Source organism: Hyperolius riggenbachi, chromosome 10 (genome assembly GCF_040937935.1).
Source record: "Hyperolius riggenbachi isolate aHypRig1 chromosome 10, aHypRig1.pri, whole genome shotgun sequence".
Taxonomy (NCBI): Eukaryota; Metazoa; Chordata; class Amphibia; order Anura; family Hyperoliidae; genus Hyperolius; species Hyperolius riggenbachi.
Genome location: NC_090655.1, coordinates 75,840,111 through 75,854,804, shown reverse-complemented (window position 1 = coordinate 75,854,804; position 14,694 = coordinate 75,840,111). Strand labels below are relative to the sequence as shown.

Genomic DNA, 14,694 nt, shown 5'->3' with positions numbered 1-14,694 from the left:
GCTAAAAGGGGTACTGTAAAGCTATTAAAAATAAGTTTCAAAGCATTTTGAATGAGTACTGTACGGCTATAAAAAAAAAAAATAAATTTGAACTTACCTGGGGCTTCTAACAGCCTCCCCGGAGAAGTCCTGTGCCGGTACAAAACTATGCTCCGGCCCCCCGCCACAGCTCCCTTCCAGAATTTGTGACTTTAATGTAGCAAATAGCGGGAGAGAGGACAAGGGCTATGCCGGCGCAGTGATTTGCGACTTTTAAGTGGCAAATTCCTTAAGTGAGCCACGGGAGGTGGAAGGGTGCGGGCGGAGAATTGTTTTGTCCCAGCGTTGTTTTTTTTTGGGGGGGGGGGGGGGGTTTGCATCATTTTACTCGGGGAGAAATGTACTTCTTGTTTGTATGTGTTTTTACATTTTAAGATTTTCAAGACCGTTCCTCTTTAACCTCCTTGGCGTTCTATTGAGATCGCCAGGGAGGCTGCGGGAGGGTTTTTTTTTAATTAAAAAAAAACTATTTCATGCAGCCAACTGAAAGTTGGCTGCATGAAAGCCCACTAGAGGGCGCTCCGGAGGCGTTCTTCCGATCGCCTCCGGCGCCCATAATAAACAAGGAAGGCCGCAATGAGCGGCCTTCCTTGTTTTGCTTAGATCGTCGCCATGGCGACGAGCGGAGTGACGTCATGGACGTCAGCCGACGTCCTGACGTCAGCCGCCTCCGATCCAGCCCTTAGCGCTGGCCGGAACTTTTTGTTCCGGCTGCGCAGGGCTCAGGCGGCTAGGGGGGCCCTCTTTCGCCGCTGCTCGCGGCGAATCGCCGCAGAGCGGCGGCGATCAGGCAGCACACGCGGCTGGCAAAGTGCCGGCTGCGTGTGCTGCACTTTATTTGATAAAAATCGGCCCAGCAGGGCCTGAGCGGCAGCCTCCGGCGGTGATGGACGAGCTGAGCTCGTCCATACCGCTCAGGAGGTTAATCAGACTTTTCAGATGGATCTTTATATTAACCACTTAGCATCCAGACCTTGTTTTCCCCTTATTGACCAGAGCAGTTTTGACACTTTAACGGTGTCCCTTTTTAATCAGCAATAACTTCATCTGTACTCGTGCCACTTAAATTATCTATATATCGTTTTTTTTTCAAGACAAACTAAGCTTTCATTGGGGGTATTTGGTACAAAGTAAAGTGTTCCTCTCTATGCATTTTAATGGGAAAAAGTGGGAAATTTTTTTTTTAAAATGCATTGTTTCTCAATTTTGACCAATTCCTGTTTGGAAATAAAAAGTGCGATTGACATAAAAACTGTGCCGCCAGTTAGTCGCCCCAGCATAGATATCCAGATGTGTCCCCAGTATCACCGCCTCCCCAGTATAGTCAGATGTGTCCCCAATATCAGCCCCCCTAGCATAGCCACATGTGTCCCCTGCGTTTGACAGCCCCAGAATAGATTGACAGACGCACCCCCAGGAATAGTGCCCCTCTTTATAGCCATATGTGTCCCCAGATCAGGATTAACCCCATTATGGCCAGATGTACCCCCAGGATTAGTGCTGCCCCCCATTATAGCCAAATGTGCCCCCAGTATATGATTACTGCCCTCCCAGTTGCCCAGATGCACCAAATTAGGAAACCCCCCCCCCCCCTCCCCTTAGTCAATTAGATGCCCCCTAACAAATATGTAACCCCCCTTTTATTTATGCTACCCTCACCCCCCAGGATCGATAGCCAGATGGCCCCCTCCATGCAGAAATCCTAAAAAAAATCATCCAGCAAGCAGCCTCACTCACCTTCCTCGTTCCTGCGACTGTCCTGAAGCCCGATCCTCTGTTCTCCGCTCTGCAGTCAGCCGCATATTGCCGGTAACCCGGGTCCCGGCTTGATGACGTCATCAAGCCGGGACCCGGGTCACCGGCAATACGCGGCTGAATGCAGAGCGGTGATCGGAGGATCAGGCTTCAGGATCGTCGCAGGAACGAGGTAGGTGAGTGAGGCTGCTTGCTGGATGATTTTTTTTAACTATTTGTGCGCCGAGGGGGACAGATCAAGGATCGCTGCAGTTCACTACTGCAGCGATCATTCATGGGAGGGGGGTGGACTAATTGGCCAAAAGGGAACATGTTCCCTTCCACCAATTAGTATTGCAGCTGACAGTGCCGGAGGGTGCGCTCTGAAGCGCACCTGACCGTGCACAACAGGGCTGCAGCCAGGTCAGTATATCTACGTCGCTGTGGCTTGGAGGGTGCCACAGCTGACGTAGATATACTGTAGTGGTGGGGAGAGTGGTTAAATGCTTCCCTACTGGGCTACCTGAAATCTGCGCCCTGTTTGGGACCTGTTATCCCTGCGGGGTGTAGATTTCAATGTTCACGCTGCATGGTACTATCACACCGCTTTCCTGTCGCTGCAGCCCACTCGCCCTGCCATCACTATGACAGCACAGCTCCGTGAGACGGTCAGGAGCCAATTTCATCGCTGTGAGCCAATCACATTGGCAGCAATTCATAGCAAGGCAACAGGTAGCAACCTGTTCACCTTTTATTAGATTAGACAGCCCCCCCCCCCCCCATAGTCCTCCAGCTCAGAGTACATCATTGCTTCAGAGTACATCATTGCTAGGAGAGACCATTGGATGTTTAGATCATCAAATTCATTCAAATACTGTATCATTGTGAGCAGCTCTGTAGAAGCATAGACTACACTTTTCTTCACCAAACACACTGAATCTTGTAGAAAAAAAAAACTCTGGTCCGGGTTTTGTTCAGTCTTCTTAACTGCAATTAGAGTTCAAAACACATCTGCTGCATGTAAGTGATAAGCTTCAGAACAAACTGAAACGTCTAACAAAAAAGAAAACAAATGAATTGGACTTTACCTATATACTTTGATATTTTGCCTAATAAGCATGTTTCTCTTGACAGGTTCTGATACTGGATACTAGTCAAACTGCAGATATCAGTCAGCAAAAGAGCGCAAGAGAGGTTTCCTTCATAATCAATAATGCAGACAACAAAATGTGGCTTTCAAGAAGACGAGCAACAGTACAGTGGGATACGGACTTGGAGAGCGTCTTTGATGGTGGTGAGGAGGTGGAGGAGGATGATGGGGAGTGCTCTGAGGATGAAGAGTGTCTTGACTGCACCAATCTAGAGGAGCAAGACTATGAAGACTGTGAGGAGGAGGAGATTATCATCAAGAAAGAGGCATATGAGGTAGGGAGCAGCCCATGTAACTGCAGGACAGCACCAGCTATACTAACCTTCCCTTTCTCTGATACTCCACATCAGGTGTTCTTGTGGCTACACATGTTATGGGTGGGAATAGCCCGATGGCCACACTTGATTTACGAGCCTTGTAAGATGGGCTCCAAGGCTGTGAGGATCACCAAGAAGAGGCAAAGGAAGGGTTGTGAGCATTAAGGGTCCTCAAGTTTTGCTGGGGGGGGGGGGGGGCATGTTTTTTGTAGTTAGGCCCCTGCTAGTACATTTGCTATCTGGGTACTGTTTAACACTCGACTGCTCAAGTCCCACCTCATAGATCCATATTAATGTATAACATACACTGATGAGGAGCAAACACTCAAACAGCTGTGTGCATATTAGATTTGTAAGGCTGGCCATACACTGGTTGATGTGGCCAACGGATAGCTCCCTCTCAGATCGTAATGCTGGATGCTTCAGAAGCTTTCCTGATCTTCCACGACCCCCTTACTGCCAGCCTGGACTTTCTTAATCTTCACGGCCACGTCCCCCTGTGAGTAAAACTGCAGGCACCAGTGGGTTTCATGCCGGCGTGGTAGCACGGAGCTGCTTGTGCACAGAGGAAAAAGTCGCGCATAAGTGGCTTTGTGTCACTGCACAGGCATGGGGCGTACTTTGCAGCATTGCTGTGCGGCAGTGCTCGTACAGGGAGGAAGCCGCACCCGTGAGCAATATTTGAGAATAATGGCGAGTATAAGCGGGTGCCAGCGCAGGGATGATGCTTCCTCCTACTGAGGTATCTGATTTTTTATTTTTTATTTTTTTAATTCCCTATTTTTGTTCTGGCTACAGGTACCCTTTAAAGGGAACCTGAACTGAGTAAAATTTGTTAAAATAAACACGAGGTAATTTCAAATGAACATTACATAGTTACCTCGCCATCAGTTCCTCTCAGAAGCTCACCATTTTCTTCTGACAACGATCCCTTCCATTTCTGACATTATTTGCTGTCGGTTATAGCTGAGAGGATAATGGATGTGCCAGGTAATGTCCATGTTTTTCTATGGATCAAGTGGGTGATAATACAGTTTAACAATGTGCAGACCAGAAAGCTGTTATGGGGTAATAACCATTTTCAAAATGATGGACGGAGAACTGATCACAGTGCACAAACCGGACGCGGGGGAGGAGAAAAAGATTGAGTAGACTACACTGGAGGTAAGTATGACGCGTGTGTGTTTATTTTGACTTTGAATTTTCAGTTCAGGGTTTCTTTAAGTGACAGGTGACACAATGAGATAAACATGGGTACATATAATGCTAGTCCTACTAATAATGTTCTAATGCTGGGAATACACCATGAGGTTTTTTGGCAGATAGATGGCTCAATAGATAATTTTTGATAGGTCCAATCTGATCGTTTTTTTCTGATCGACTCTCTCATAGAGGTGAATGGAAATCGATTGCCCAGTAAATCTGCCGAACAAACTTATTGTGTATTCCCAGCATAAGTTCCCACTTATTTTTTTTTTCATTGTAAGCATTAAAACTGTGCTTTTATCTATGCAAATGAGGCAGTCAAATTCTGCCCAACCACTGAAAAGGAAACCGAAGCCAAAACACTGCCTGAGAAAACAATCCTGACAACAGGAGTGGACTGACAAATTCAAACAGCTATTATTCTGTTTTTCAGCTGAATGTAGCAGATTCTATATCACACTGACATGGCTGCTGTTTAGAATTCGGTCTTAGAAATTCAGCCCTTTAAGTGGACCGGAACTCTTGCACAGGACATAAGGAAAACATAGAGAAGTGTTACCCTGTATGTTTAATTCCCTCTCATTTGTGTTTAATCACAAGTTGTTGTAGTTTGATCTCTTTCCTGTGTTACATGACTGCCATGGCAGAGATGGCATATAAGCATTTAAAAGCACAGGAGGTTAACCATATGTCAGCTTCCATGAATCAGGAAGTATTTATTTGTATTTGTATCAGCTGTAACAAATACATGTTTTTTGGGAACTATGATCTTAGCGCAGCTGTTGTGTATCTTTTAGAGCAGAGAGCACGTTCTGAGTTCAGGTCCACTTTAAACTGAAAATAAAAAGTTGAGACTCCAGGAAAGGTACCTCAATTCACATTTTCTCCTACGTGTTGTTTTTACACCTTATCAATAAAATGCCTTCGAAGGCACCAGCAAACAAGAAAATACTCCATTTTGACAGTGCTTCTTTTTGGTACTTTTTCACCTTCTATTTAGAATAACTTTTCAGCATTGCAATTGAAAAACAATCTCCTAGGAGTAAAAGTGAATTGAATAATGGCTCTAGAGTATCTTCTATATGAGTGAGCCTGATCCATGGACAGAGGACTAAAAATGGCCATTTCTTGATCGAAAAAAAAATATTTTCAACTTTCATTCGATTCGATCATTTAGATCGAATAAACGGGATAATCGAACGTTTTTATTGTACCATGTATGGCCACCATAAGGTTATCGGTGACCGCCAGAATTGCATGATACCTGTATTTAATTTACATTTTAAATTCTCAGGAACACTGCTATGATTTTTAGCTTCTATATCTAACAATCCTGGCCAGGGTGTTTTGGTACCTGTTTTTGGTCTTTCCATCCCTTCCTTCTGTGTTACTTTCCTTTAGAGCTCCTCATGGTTACAATTTTTAAATAGTTTAGTTTAATGAAAAGGTGGGAAAAGTTCAGGCACTTTGGCGGTGGCTTCATGCTAAGTCTTGTTATAATGTGCAGTCTTAGAACTGATGTTAAAGCGGAACTGTAGAGTGAAAATAAACACATTGTTTCACTTACCTGGGGCTTCCCCCAAGCCCCCAGCAGCCGTCCTGTCCCACGCCGGTCCTGCCTGAGCCTCCGTTCTCCCGCCGCCAGCTACTTTCGGTTTCGCCGCCGGACCACTGCGCCTGCGCGGCTCTGGCCACACATCCTTTCTTCATGTTCCCCGCTATTGCAGAGGGTAACCGCAAAGAAAGGATACGCTTGGCAGGGCTGCGCTGGCATCGACTTACAAGTCGAGGTACGGGATGGAGCGGCGGCGGGAGAATAGAGGCTCAGACAGGACCGGCGCGGGACAGGACAGCTGCTGGGGGCTTGGAGAAGCCCAAGGTAAGTGAAACAATGTGTTTATTTTCACTCTACAGTTCCGCTTTAAAGAGACTCTAACAAAAAAAAAATTCCCCTGGGGGGTACTCACCTCGAGAGGGGGAAGCCTCTGGGTCCCAATGAGGCTTCTCCCTCCCCTGTAGCTGCAGGTAATCCAACGCTGGCTCCCCCGAAGTGTCCCGGAATCCTCCCTCGACCAGGCTGACAAGCGCTGATTTATTTACCTTCCTGGCTTCAGCAGGGGCGCTGTTGCGGCTCTCCACCTCAGAGATAGGCGAAAATAGCCAATCTCTGTCAGGTCCGCTCTACTGCGCAGGAGACTTGTGCCTGCGCAGTAGAGCGGCCCGACACGATCGGCTATTTCCGCCTATCTCCGAGGCGGAGAGCCGATACTGCGCTGGAGCCGAGAAGGTAAATCTTTACATCCCTGCTGTTCGGGTAGCTTTATCGCCACTGCCGTGGGACAGAGGAGGACGGGGGAAGCCTCAATAGAATCCAGAGGCTTCCCCCACCCGAGGTGAGCACACCCCAGGGGAGGTTTTTTTTTGTTACAGGTTTTCTTTAAATTAGCTTTAAAGAGAACCTAAGATGGAAAGAAACGTCCAAAAGAAAGTCAAACGTTCAGCTCCTTGGCTTCCCACCATACTCCGTTCGTCTGCTGAGTCGCAGGGAATTTTTTTTCCAAGATGGCCGGAAACCCCAGAGGTCATGATGTTACAGCATCTCCGCTCTCACAGAGCTGTCCTAGAGAGCTGGGCTGTGACACGCAGGGTTGGGAAAGAGGTGGAGAGCCGGGCACGGCTCGGAAGGGAGGGGGTGGAGAAGGGCCGTTCCTAACTCCAAAGTGGGCGTTCTGTAGGAGTGCCTTTCTTGCAAAGGACGCCCTTTACCCTATTATGATGCTGACAAGCTTCTTGTCAGCAATTTCAGGGGGGCACAGCAGAGGAAAGGGGGAACAAGAGAGCAGTACAAAGAGGATACAGCGGTAGGTCACTGAGCAAGGACCATGCCTCTGTGCCCATTTGTAGAATGGCATTCGACTCGGGTACACTTTTTAAAATATGACTGATATTTGTTGATCTGGGCAATTTTTTACAGCATTGTTTTTCTCGATTTTGTCCCAGAAACTGTTGGAACTTGTAGAAGATCTTAAAACCAAGCTGGTTAATGAGAAAAAAGATAAACTTCTAATGGAACTTAAAATCCGGGAAGAGGTAGCAAGAGAGTTTACTCAGCACTTTATGGAGCGTGAAAATGACTTCAGGTAAATATTGAAAACCGGCCTCAACTAATGGGAATAGCATGCTTTAAGGGCTTAAACCCACTAGCAGCCTTTTCGAAGCACTAGTGATTTGAAAAAGCTCTTGCTAATGCTATGGAGAGATTTTTATAAAATCACATCACTCATGTGCAATCCAGGGCTGTGGAGGCGGAGCAATTTTTGGGTACCTGGAGAAGGAGTCGGGAAAAAATGCAGACTCCAACTCCTAATGAATGTAACCTGTAATTAAAATAGAACATGTTATCATATTTTCTATTTCTCAGATAATAGTCGTCATAAATAATTTATATACACAGTAATAGCTGTGCTTAGTCCACAAAATGAAGTAAACCAATCAAAAAAATAATTACTTGTGCTGCTTCAATAAAGCAGTCCCTGTATTTTTCAGATATACATTGTAAACTATACTGAAATCAGATATACATATCTGATTGTATAAGAATATTTGTGACACAGCTAGACATCAGGCTTTAGAGATGGTCAATGAGATGGAAATAATTCTGCATTGATGCTGGTTTATGCAAATTTATGCACTCCCTTTGCTCATGAAATCAAATTTGATATGGTAAAATTTGGTTTGGTGACTACGAATTAAAGGGTACCTGAGACGGATGAAAAGGTTTTTTCATACATACCTGGGGCTTCCTCCAGCCCCCTTTAGGCTAACCAGTCCCTCGCTGTCCTCCTCCACCACCTGGATCTTCTGCTGAGTCCCGGTAATATTACCTTGCTCTCGGCGGAAATCCGTGCAAGCAGCCACAGCGTCTGGCGACTAACAGGTACCTGTATCGAGTCTGCCGCCAGGCTCTCCGCTTGGGCATTGGATATGCAGGCGTTCTAGGCTACTTCTCTGGCCCGACATCTTCAAGCCCCACCCACATTAGTTACGCCCACTAAAACGTGGGCTTCCTCAGTGTGATTATGCGATGGCCCATCCTGGTACGCCTGCATATCCAATGCCCAAGTGGAGAGCCTGGCGGCAGTGAGCGAGCCGACTCTATACAGGTACCTGTTAGTCGCGGGACGCTGCGGCTGCTTGCACGGATTTCCGGCGAGATCAAGGTAATATGACTCCTATGATGCCCGCTGATGCGGATTTCATAAGGAAGTACATGGACTGTGCTGAATAAGTTTGCCCATAGGAGGGGGAGCACTCTATTGAAACCGCAGGACATGAGAGAAGTAATTACACCTGTGATGCAGGGACTGGCCTTACATTTGATGAAGAAAGATTATGGTTGCCCTGCTTAGATGAAGAAGTCCAATATGGACTATTGACCTTAGCACTTTGGGTCCGTTCTCTGAAGCTTGTTTACACTCACATCGTGATAGGAATCGGCCCATCCGGATCTGAGTGTGAATGTGAGGAGAGTGTTGGTATGCTTGATTCCAGGAGTACGCCTTGGTTGTTGCTGCCCATGTCTTATTTTTAGGGGCATGGAGGTCACGCTATTTTTCTACTAATAAACATTTTTGAAATACAGGTTTTTGAGTGGCGGTTGTTCATTTTGTGGAATTTTTGAAATTTTCAACCAGCCTTTTCCTGTGGAAATTACCTCTGGGTGAACTCTGCAGTTTAGGGACCTGTGCACCAGTTTTGAATAATTTTGGGGAATATTGTGTTCTCAAGCAGTCTTATTGTTAGGACCTTTTAACCATACTGGAGTACATAAACATGTTAGTGTTACCTTAGCAGTGCACATACCAGAATATTGTCCCATCTTCTGTCATTACCACTGATTGGTCTCTTATTCCTCTCTGTTGCTTTTGCTCTTTCTTTTGATAGTGAGCGCTTGCAAAAGGAAAAAGAATTAATGGAAGAAAGATGTGATGAAAGAATGGAGATCTTTCAGGAGCTGGTGAGGAAATGTTCCAATGAAGAAAAGGATGTAGAGGAGGATGCCAACCAGCCATCCACCACAACAGATAATACTCCCCAGGTACTGGTTATTATTTAGTATTTATAAGTGCTGACATCTTCTGCAGCGCTGTACAGAGTATATTGTGTAGTCACTTAAAGGTAAGACTTTATTGTAAAATATTTCCTTTATCAATAGGTAATGAATTTAACATCTGAGTAGAGTGCTCAGATTGTCCCCGAACGGCCGCGGTATGCTCAGTTTCAGGACCCGACCTCCAAGGTCTGGTCCCCCGAACCCGGAAAAGTCTGACCCCATGCAGGCGCAGTCCAATTTTGCTAACTTATGGAGGCGTGCGGGTGGAGCGGGGGGGGGGGGGGGGGGGGGGGGCGGATGACGCAATGAGGGTGGCCCTTACGCGTCTGTGTCTGCGATATGATTCAATGTGCAGGTGCTGCCCAAATTCAGAAGGAAGACTGCCTGCGTAATACAATGAAGGAAGGTTGAAATTGACTTCCTGGGGCCACAGTACTTCCGGGTCAATTTCACTGATCAAGCGGCTGATAGCCAGGTACTTTTTTAAGCAATGATTTTCTCATCCTAGACATTCCCTTTAACTGCTCCTCTGAGGGGCTCACAATCTGCCTACCAAAATCATGTGTATGTATGTTTCATAATCTACGGCTAGTATAATGGGAAGCTAATTAACTTGCCTGGTATCCTCCCACATCCTGAAAATGTATAGAGTGCCCGGAGGAGACCCACACAGACACGGGGAGAACATACAAACTCTGTGCAGATTGGACTCTAGCTGGGATACAAATTAGGGACCCAGCACTGCAAGGCAAAAGTGCTAACCACTACGTCACTCTGCTGCCCAGTTACGCACCATTAGAAACCCAGTTAAAGGGGCGCTATGGTGAAAAACTGTAAAATTTAAAATATGTGCAAACATATACTGTAAAAATAAGTACCTTTTTTTTCCCAGAGTAAAATGAGCTATAATTTACTTTTCTCCTAGGTTGCTGTCACTTACAGTAGGTAGTAGAAATCTGACAGAACTGACCCCCCCCCCCCCCCGTCACAAATAGCCCCCAGGTACAAGTGCCTCCAGTATAGGTAGCTAAGTATAGGTTCCTTCAGCAAAGGTAGCTGGGTACAGGTGCCTTTAGCATAGGTAGGTGGGGATAGGTACCTTCAGCATAGGTAGGTGGGGATAGGTACCTTCAGCATAGGTAGGTGGGGATGGGTCCCTTTAGCATAGGTAGGTAGGGATAGGTGCCTTTAGCATAGGTAGGTAGGGATAGGTGCCTTTAGCATAGGTAGGTAGGGAGAGGTCCCTTTTTAGTATAGGTAGGTGGGGATGGGTCCCTTTAGCATAGGTAGGTGGGGATGGGTCCCTTTAGCATAGGTAGGTGGGGATGGGTCCCTTTAGCATAGGTAGGTGGGGATGGGTCCCTTTAGCATAGGTAGGTGGGGATGGGTCCCTTTAGCATAGGTAGGTGGGGATGGGTCCCTTTAGCATAGGTAGGTGGGGATGGGTCCCTTTAGCATAGGTAGGTAGGGGTGGGTCCCTTTGGCATAGGTAGGTAGGTGGGGATAGGTGCCTCTAGCGTAGGTAGGTAGGTAGGGATAGGTGCCATTAACATAGGTAGGATGGGTGCTCAACCACTTACCTCTCTCCAGCGGCGATGTATGGTCTCCCCTCTCGGACTCGGAGCGCTCCGGTGTAGCGTCAGCTACTGCAGTCCCTCACGTTGTGCAGCCCCGCATGCGCAGTAGGAGCCTGCGTCCTGTGCAGCCAGCGTGTGCGCGTGTGCCCGGCGCCGCCAGCCAGCCATGACGTCGCGTCATGGCCTCTTCAGCCGCGCCCCCTCTCTCTTCCCCGCTTCCTATTGGCCGGCGGCTGGCAGCAAAATATGATGGGAAAGCTGCCGGCCGCAAATTGTGATGGGACGCGGCCAAGAGGCCGCGATCTACCAAATAGGCGGTCGCGATCTACCGGTAGATCGCGATCGACCTATTGGGCACCCCCGGTCTACTGTATGTTTGCACATATTATAAATTTTACAATTTTTCGCCATAGTGCCCCTTTTAAGGCCAGTTTAAATTTAATAAGGCAATAAAATCCCTTTTTAAACCATGCATGGTGACAGGAGCTTGACTGGTTTTCAAGGCATACAAATGTTAGTCTCTAAAAGTCCTGTATAGCCAAAGGTTGTATTAATTGAATAGGTCCCTCCCACTATAGTACAAGACACAGAACATTTATATCTAGACGTATTAGAGATGTAAAGGGATTCAAAATGCTCATAAATCCACTAGGTTAAATTCACGTGTTAAACTCCAGCATTTTCCCATCACTAATTTTTGCTAGGAAAACGATAGGTAATGCAGAATCTTCAATAGTAGTTTTCGATGGTGGCGTTTGCTTCTATTCATACGGAGTTCAGTCGGCGTCACAATCTGCAAATGCTACTTGGGCATCCCATGGTGATTTTCCTACAGGAAACCACCACGCAAAATAGACACCACCTTGTCAGGGTTAGTGATGGTCATGTCTAGAAAAACTCTTGGAGAAGCATACATATGACTTGGCCGCCAGGAGACTTGGGCACAGGATACAGCCGGGTATATGGCGTATCCTGCTGCTGCACAAGTCCTTGGGGTGTTAATTACTGTTCCCCTTCCAGGCCGCCATGGATGGTGGGGAATTATGTAATTTGGCTTCCAGCTATTGCTGGAAGGTGAATTGCAGTGTTTTAGATCTCCGTCTTCTAACGACGCCGAAGTTACTGACTGTGCGCCCCTATAGCCAAAATTCCTATTATGGCCTATGGTGGCGCCGGCTGCGCCCAAATCTCCTGTGCTGTGATCACAGCGCTCACTCGGAGAAGCATATGATTTGTTTGCAAATCAAAGCTCTGGGTTGCTGTGGTCACATCCAGCTTTAGCACATGATCATAGCCAGCAAATCGATCACCTGACAAAACTGTTCACATGCTTCTCCATGAGTTTTTGTAGACCTGACAATAACTAGTTTGGTGCATTACCAACATTGTTTAATGTCATGCAGAGCATGCATGAGAAGCATGGACCAGCTGCAGAGTGGTACGGTTTAGAATCAGAGCTAGGGGTACATTTTGTGTGGGATTTTTTTTTCTGTTTTTGTGGGAAATGTTGGAAGGTAGGCTTATCAGTGGATGGGTTTATAGTATATATGTGGTAACTTCAGTTATGACTTGTAGTTTTGTGATGTGAAAGGGCTAAGTACCTTAAAGAGTAACTGTCAGGCTGCAAAAGCTAATTTAAACCTCTATTCTCCTGTGTTAAACAGTTTAGAAGGAAGCCAAAAAGGCAATACTGCAGTTAAAAATCTCTCTTAGTTTTGATGTGTGCTTATCAAGCCGAGAGCCGCATACCATACAGCAAAGCATTCTGGGGCCCTCCCCTCGGCTGCTAGTGATAAGTTACAGGGATCGTGTTACAAAAGCAGCAGCCCACAGCACTGAAAAAACTCCCGTCAGAGTACACTGCAGGAGTCCGCTATTGTTCCTAGCCACATGGCTAATTAATATTCACTGCACAGTACTGTTATTCAGTATGAGCTTTTCTGTGAGTGGAAACATCAGGAAGCAGGCAGGACATGACGACACATTTGGCTTCATAGGAGACAGACAAACATGGAACCTGCCATGAGCTGTCAGGAGCATCATTCTCTGCAAATACTATATAAAGATTCTGTGAAATCCAAACGTGGACAGTGAAATGCATATGTAATGTAAGTACAGCCAATGTTTAGCTACTGATATGTGTTTATTTTCTCTGAGACCCTATACCTAACAGCTCCTCTTTAAAGCAAGTCCTGTGAGGAATAAAAGGTTAAAAGTTAGATACTTAAAGTTTACCCGTGGATAACTTTAAGGACAGCTGAAGTGAGAGTGATGGGAGGCTGCCATATTTATTTCCTTTTAAACAATTCCAGTTGCCTGGCAGCCCTGCAGGTCTATTTGGCTGCAGTAGCATCTGAATAACACCAAAAACAAGCATGCAGCTAATCTTGTCAGATCTGTCAATGTCAAACACCTGATCTGCTGCATGCTTGTTCAGGGTCAATGTCTAAAAGTATTAGAGGCAGATGATCAGCAGGATGGCCAGGCAACTATTCTTGCTTAAAAGGGAATAAATATGGCAGGATGGCCAGGCAACTATTCTTGCTTAAAAGGGAATAAATATGGCAGCCTCCATATACAGTGGTTTGCAAAAGTATTCGGCTCCCTTGAAGTTTTCCACATTTTGTCACATTACTGCCACAAACCTGAATCAATTTTATTGGAATTCCACATGAAAGACCAATGCAAAGTGGTGTACACGTGAGAAGTGGAACGAAAATCGTACATGATTCCAAACCTATTTTTTTTTTTTAAATAACTACTGTTGGGGTGCTCGTAATTATTCAGCCCCCTGGGTCAATACTTTGTAGATCCACCTTTTGCTGCAATTACAGCTGCCAGTCTTTTAGGATATGTCTCTGCCAGCTTTGCACATCTAGAGACTGAAATCCTTGCCCATTCTTCTTTGCAAAACAGCTCCAGCTCAGTCAGATTAGATGGACTGAGTTTGTGGCAAGATCTAAAAACTGCTGTTCAGATTCTTGATTTGGATTTAGACCTGGACTTTGACTGGGCCATTCTAACCCATGGATATGTTTTGTTTTAAACCATTCCATTGTTGCCCTGGCTTTATGTTTAGGGTCGTTGTCCTGCTGGAAGGTGAACCTCCGCCCCAGTCTCAAGTCTTTTTTGCAGAGTCCAAGAGGTTTTCTTTCAAGATTGCCCTGTATTTGGCTCCATCCATCATCCCATCAACTCTGACCAGCTTCCCTGTCCCTGCTGAAGAGAAGCACCCCCAGAGCATGATGCTGCCACCACCATATTTGACAGTGGGAATGGTGTGTTCAGAGTGATGTGCAGTGTTAGTTCTCCACCACACATAGCGTTTTGCATTTTGGCAAAAAAGTTCCATTTGATCTCATCTAACCAGAGCACCTTCTTCCACATGTTTGCTGTGTCCCCCACATGGCTAGTGGCAAACTGGAAACAAGACTTCTTATGCTTTTCTGTTAACAATGGCTTTCTTCTTGACACTCTTCCATAAAGGCCAACTTTGTGCAGTGCACGACTAATAGTTGTCCTATGGACAGATTCCCCCACCTGTGCTGTAGATCTCTG

At 46.1% G+C, this 14,694-nt stretch overlaps 1 protein-coding gene across 3 annotated transcripts in view; it reads left to right on the top strand.

Annotated features, from left to right (window-relative positions):
- Positions 1-14,694, top strand: part of KIF20B (kinesin family member 20B) — a 175,136-nt gene that overhangs the window by 64,394 nt on the left and 96,048 nt on the right. For all 3 annotated transcript variants that reach the window (XM_068258632.1, XM_068258631.1, XM_068258633.1), the window contains 3 exons: positions 2,908-3,198; positions 7,447-7,586; positions 9,391-9,544. In XM_068258632.1, the coding sequence (XP_068114733.1) occupies positions 2,908-3,198; positions 7,447-7,586; positions 9,391-9,544 (585 nt within the window). The remainder of the gene's footprint in view (positions 1-2,907; positions 3,199-7,446; positions 7,587-9,390; positions 9,545-14,694) is intronic.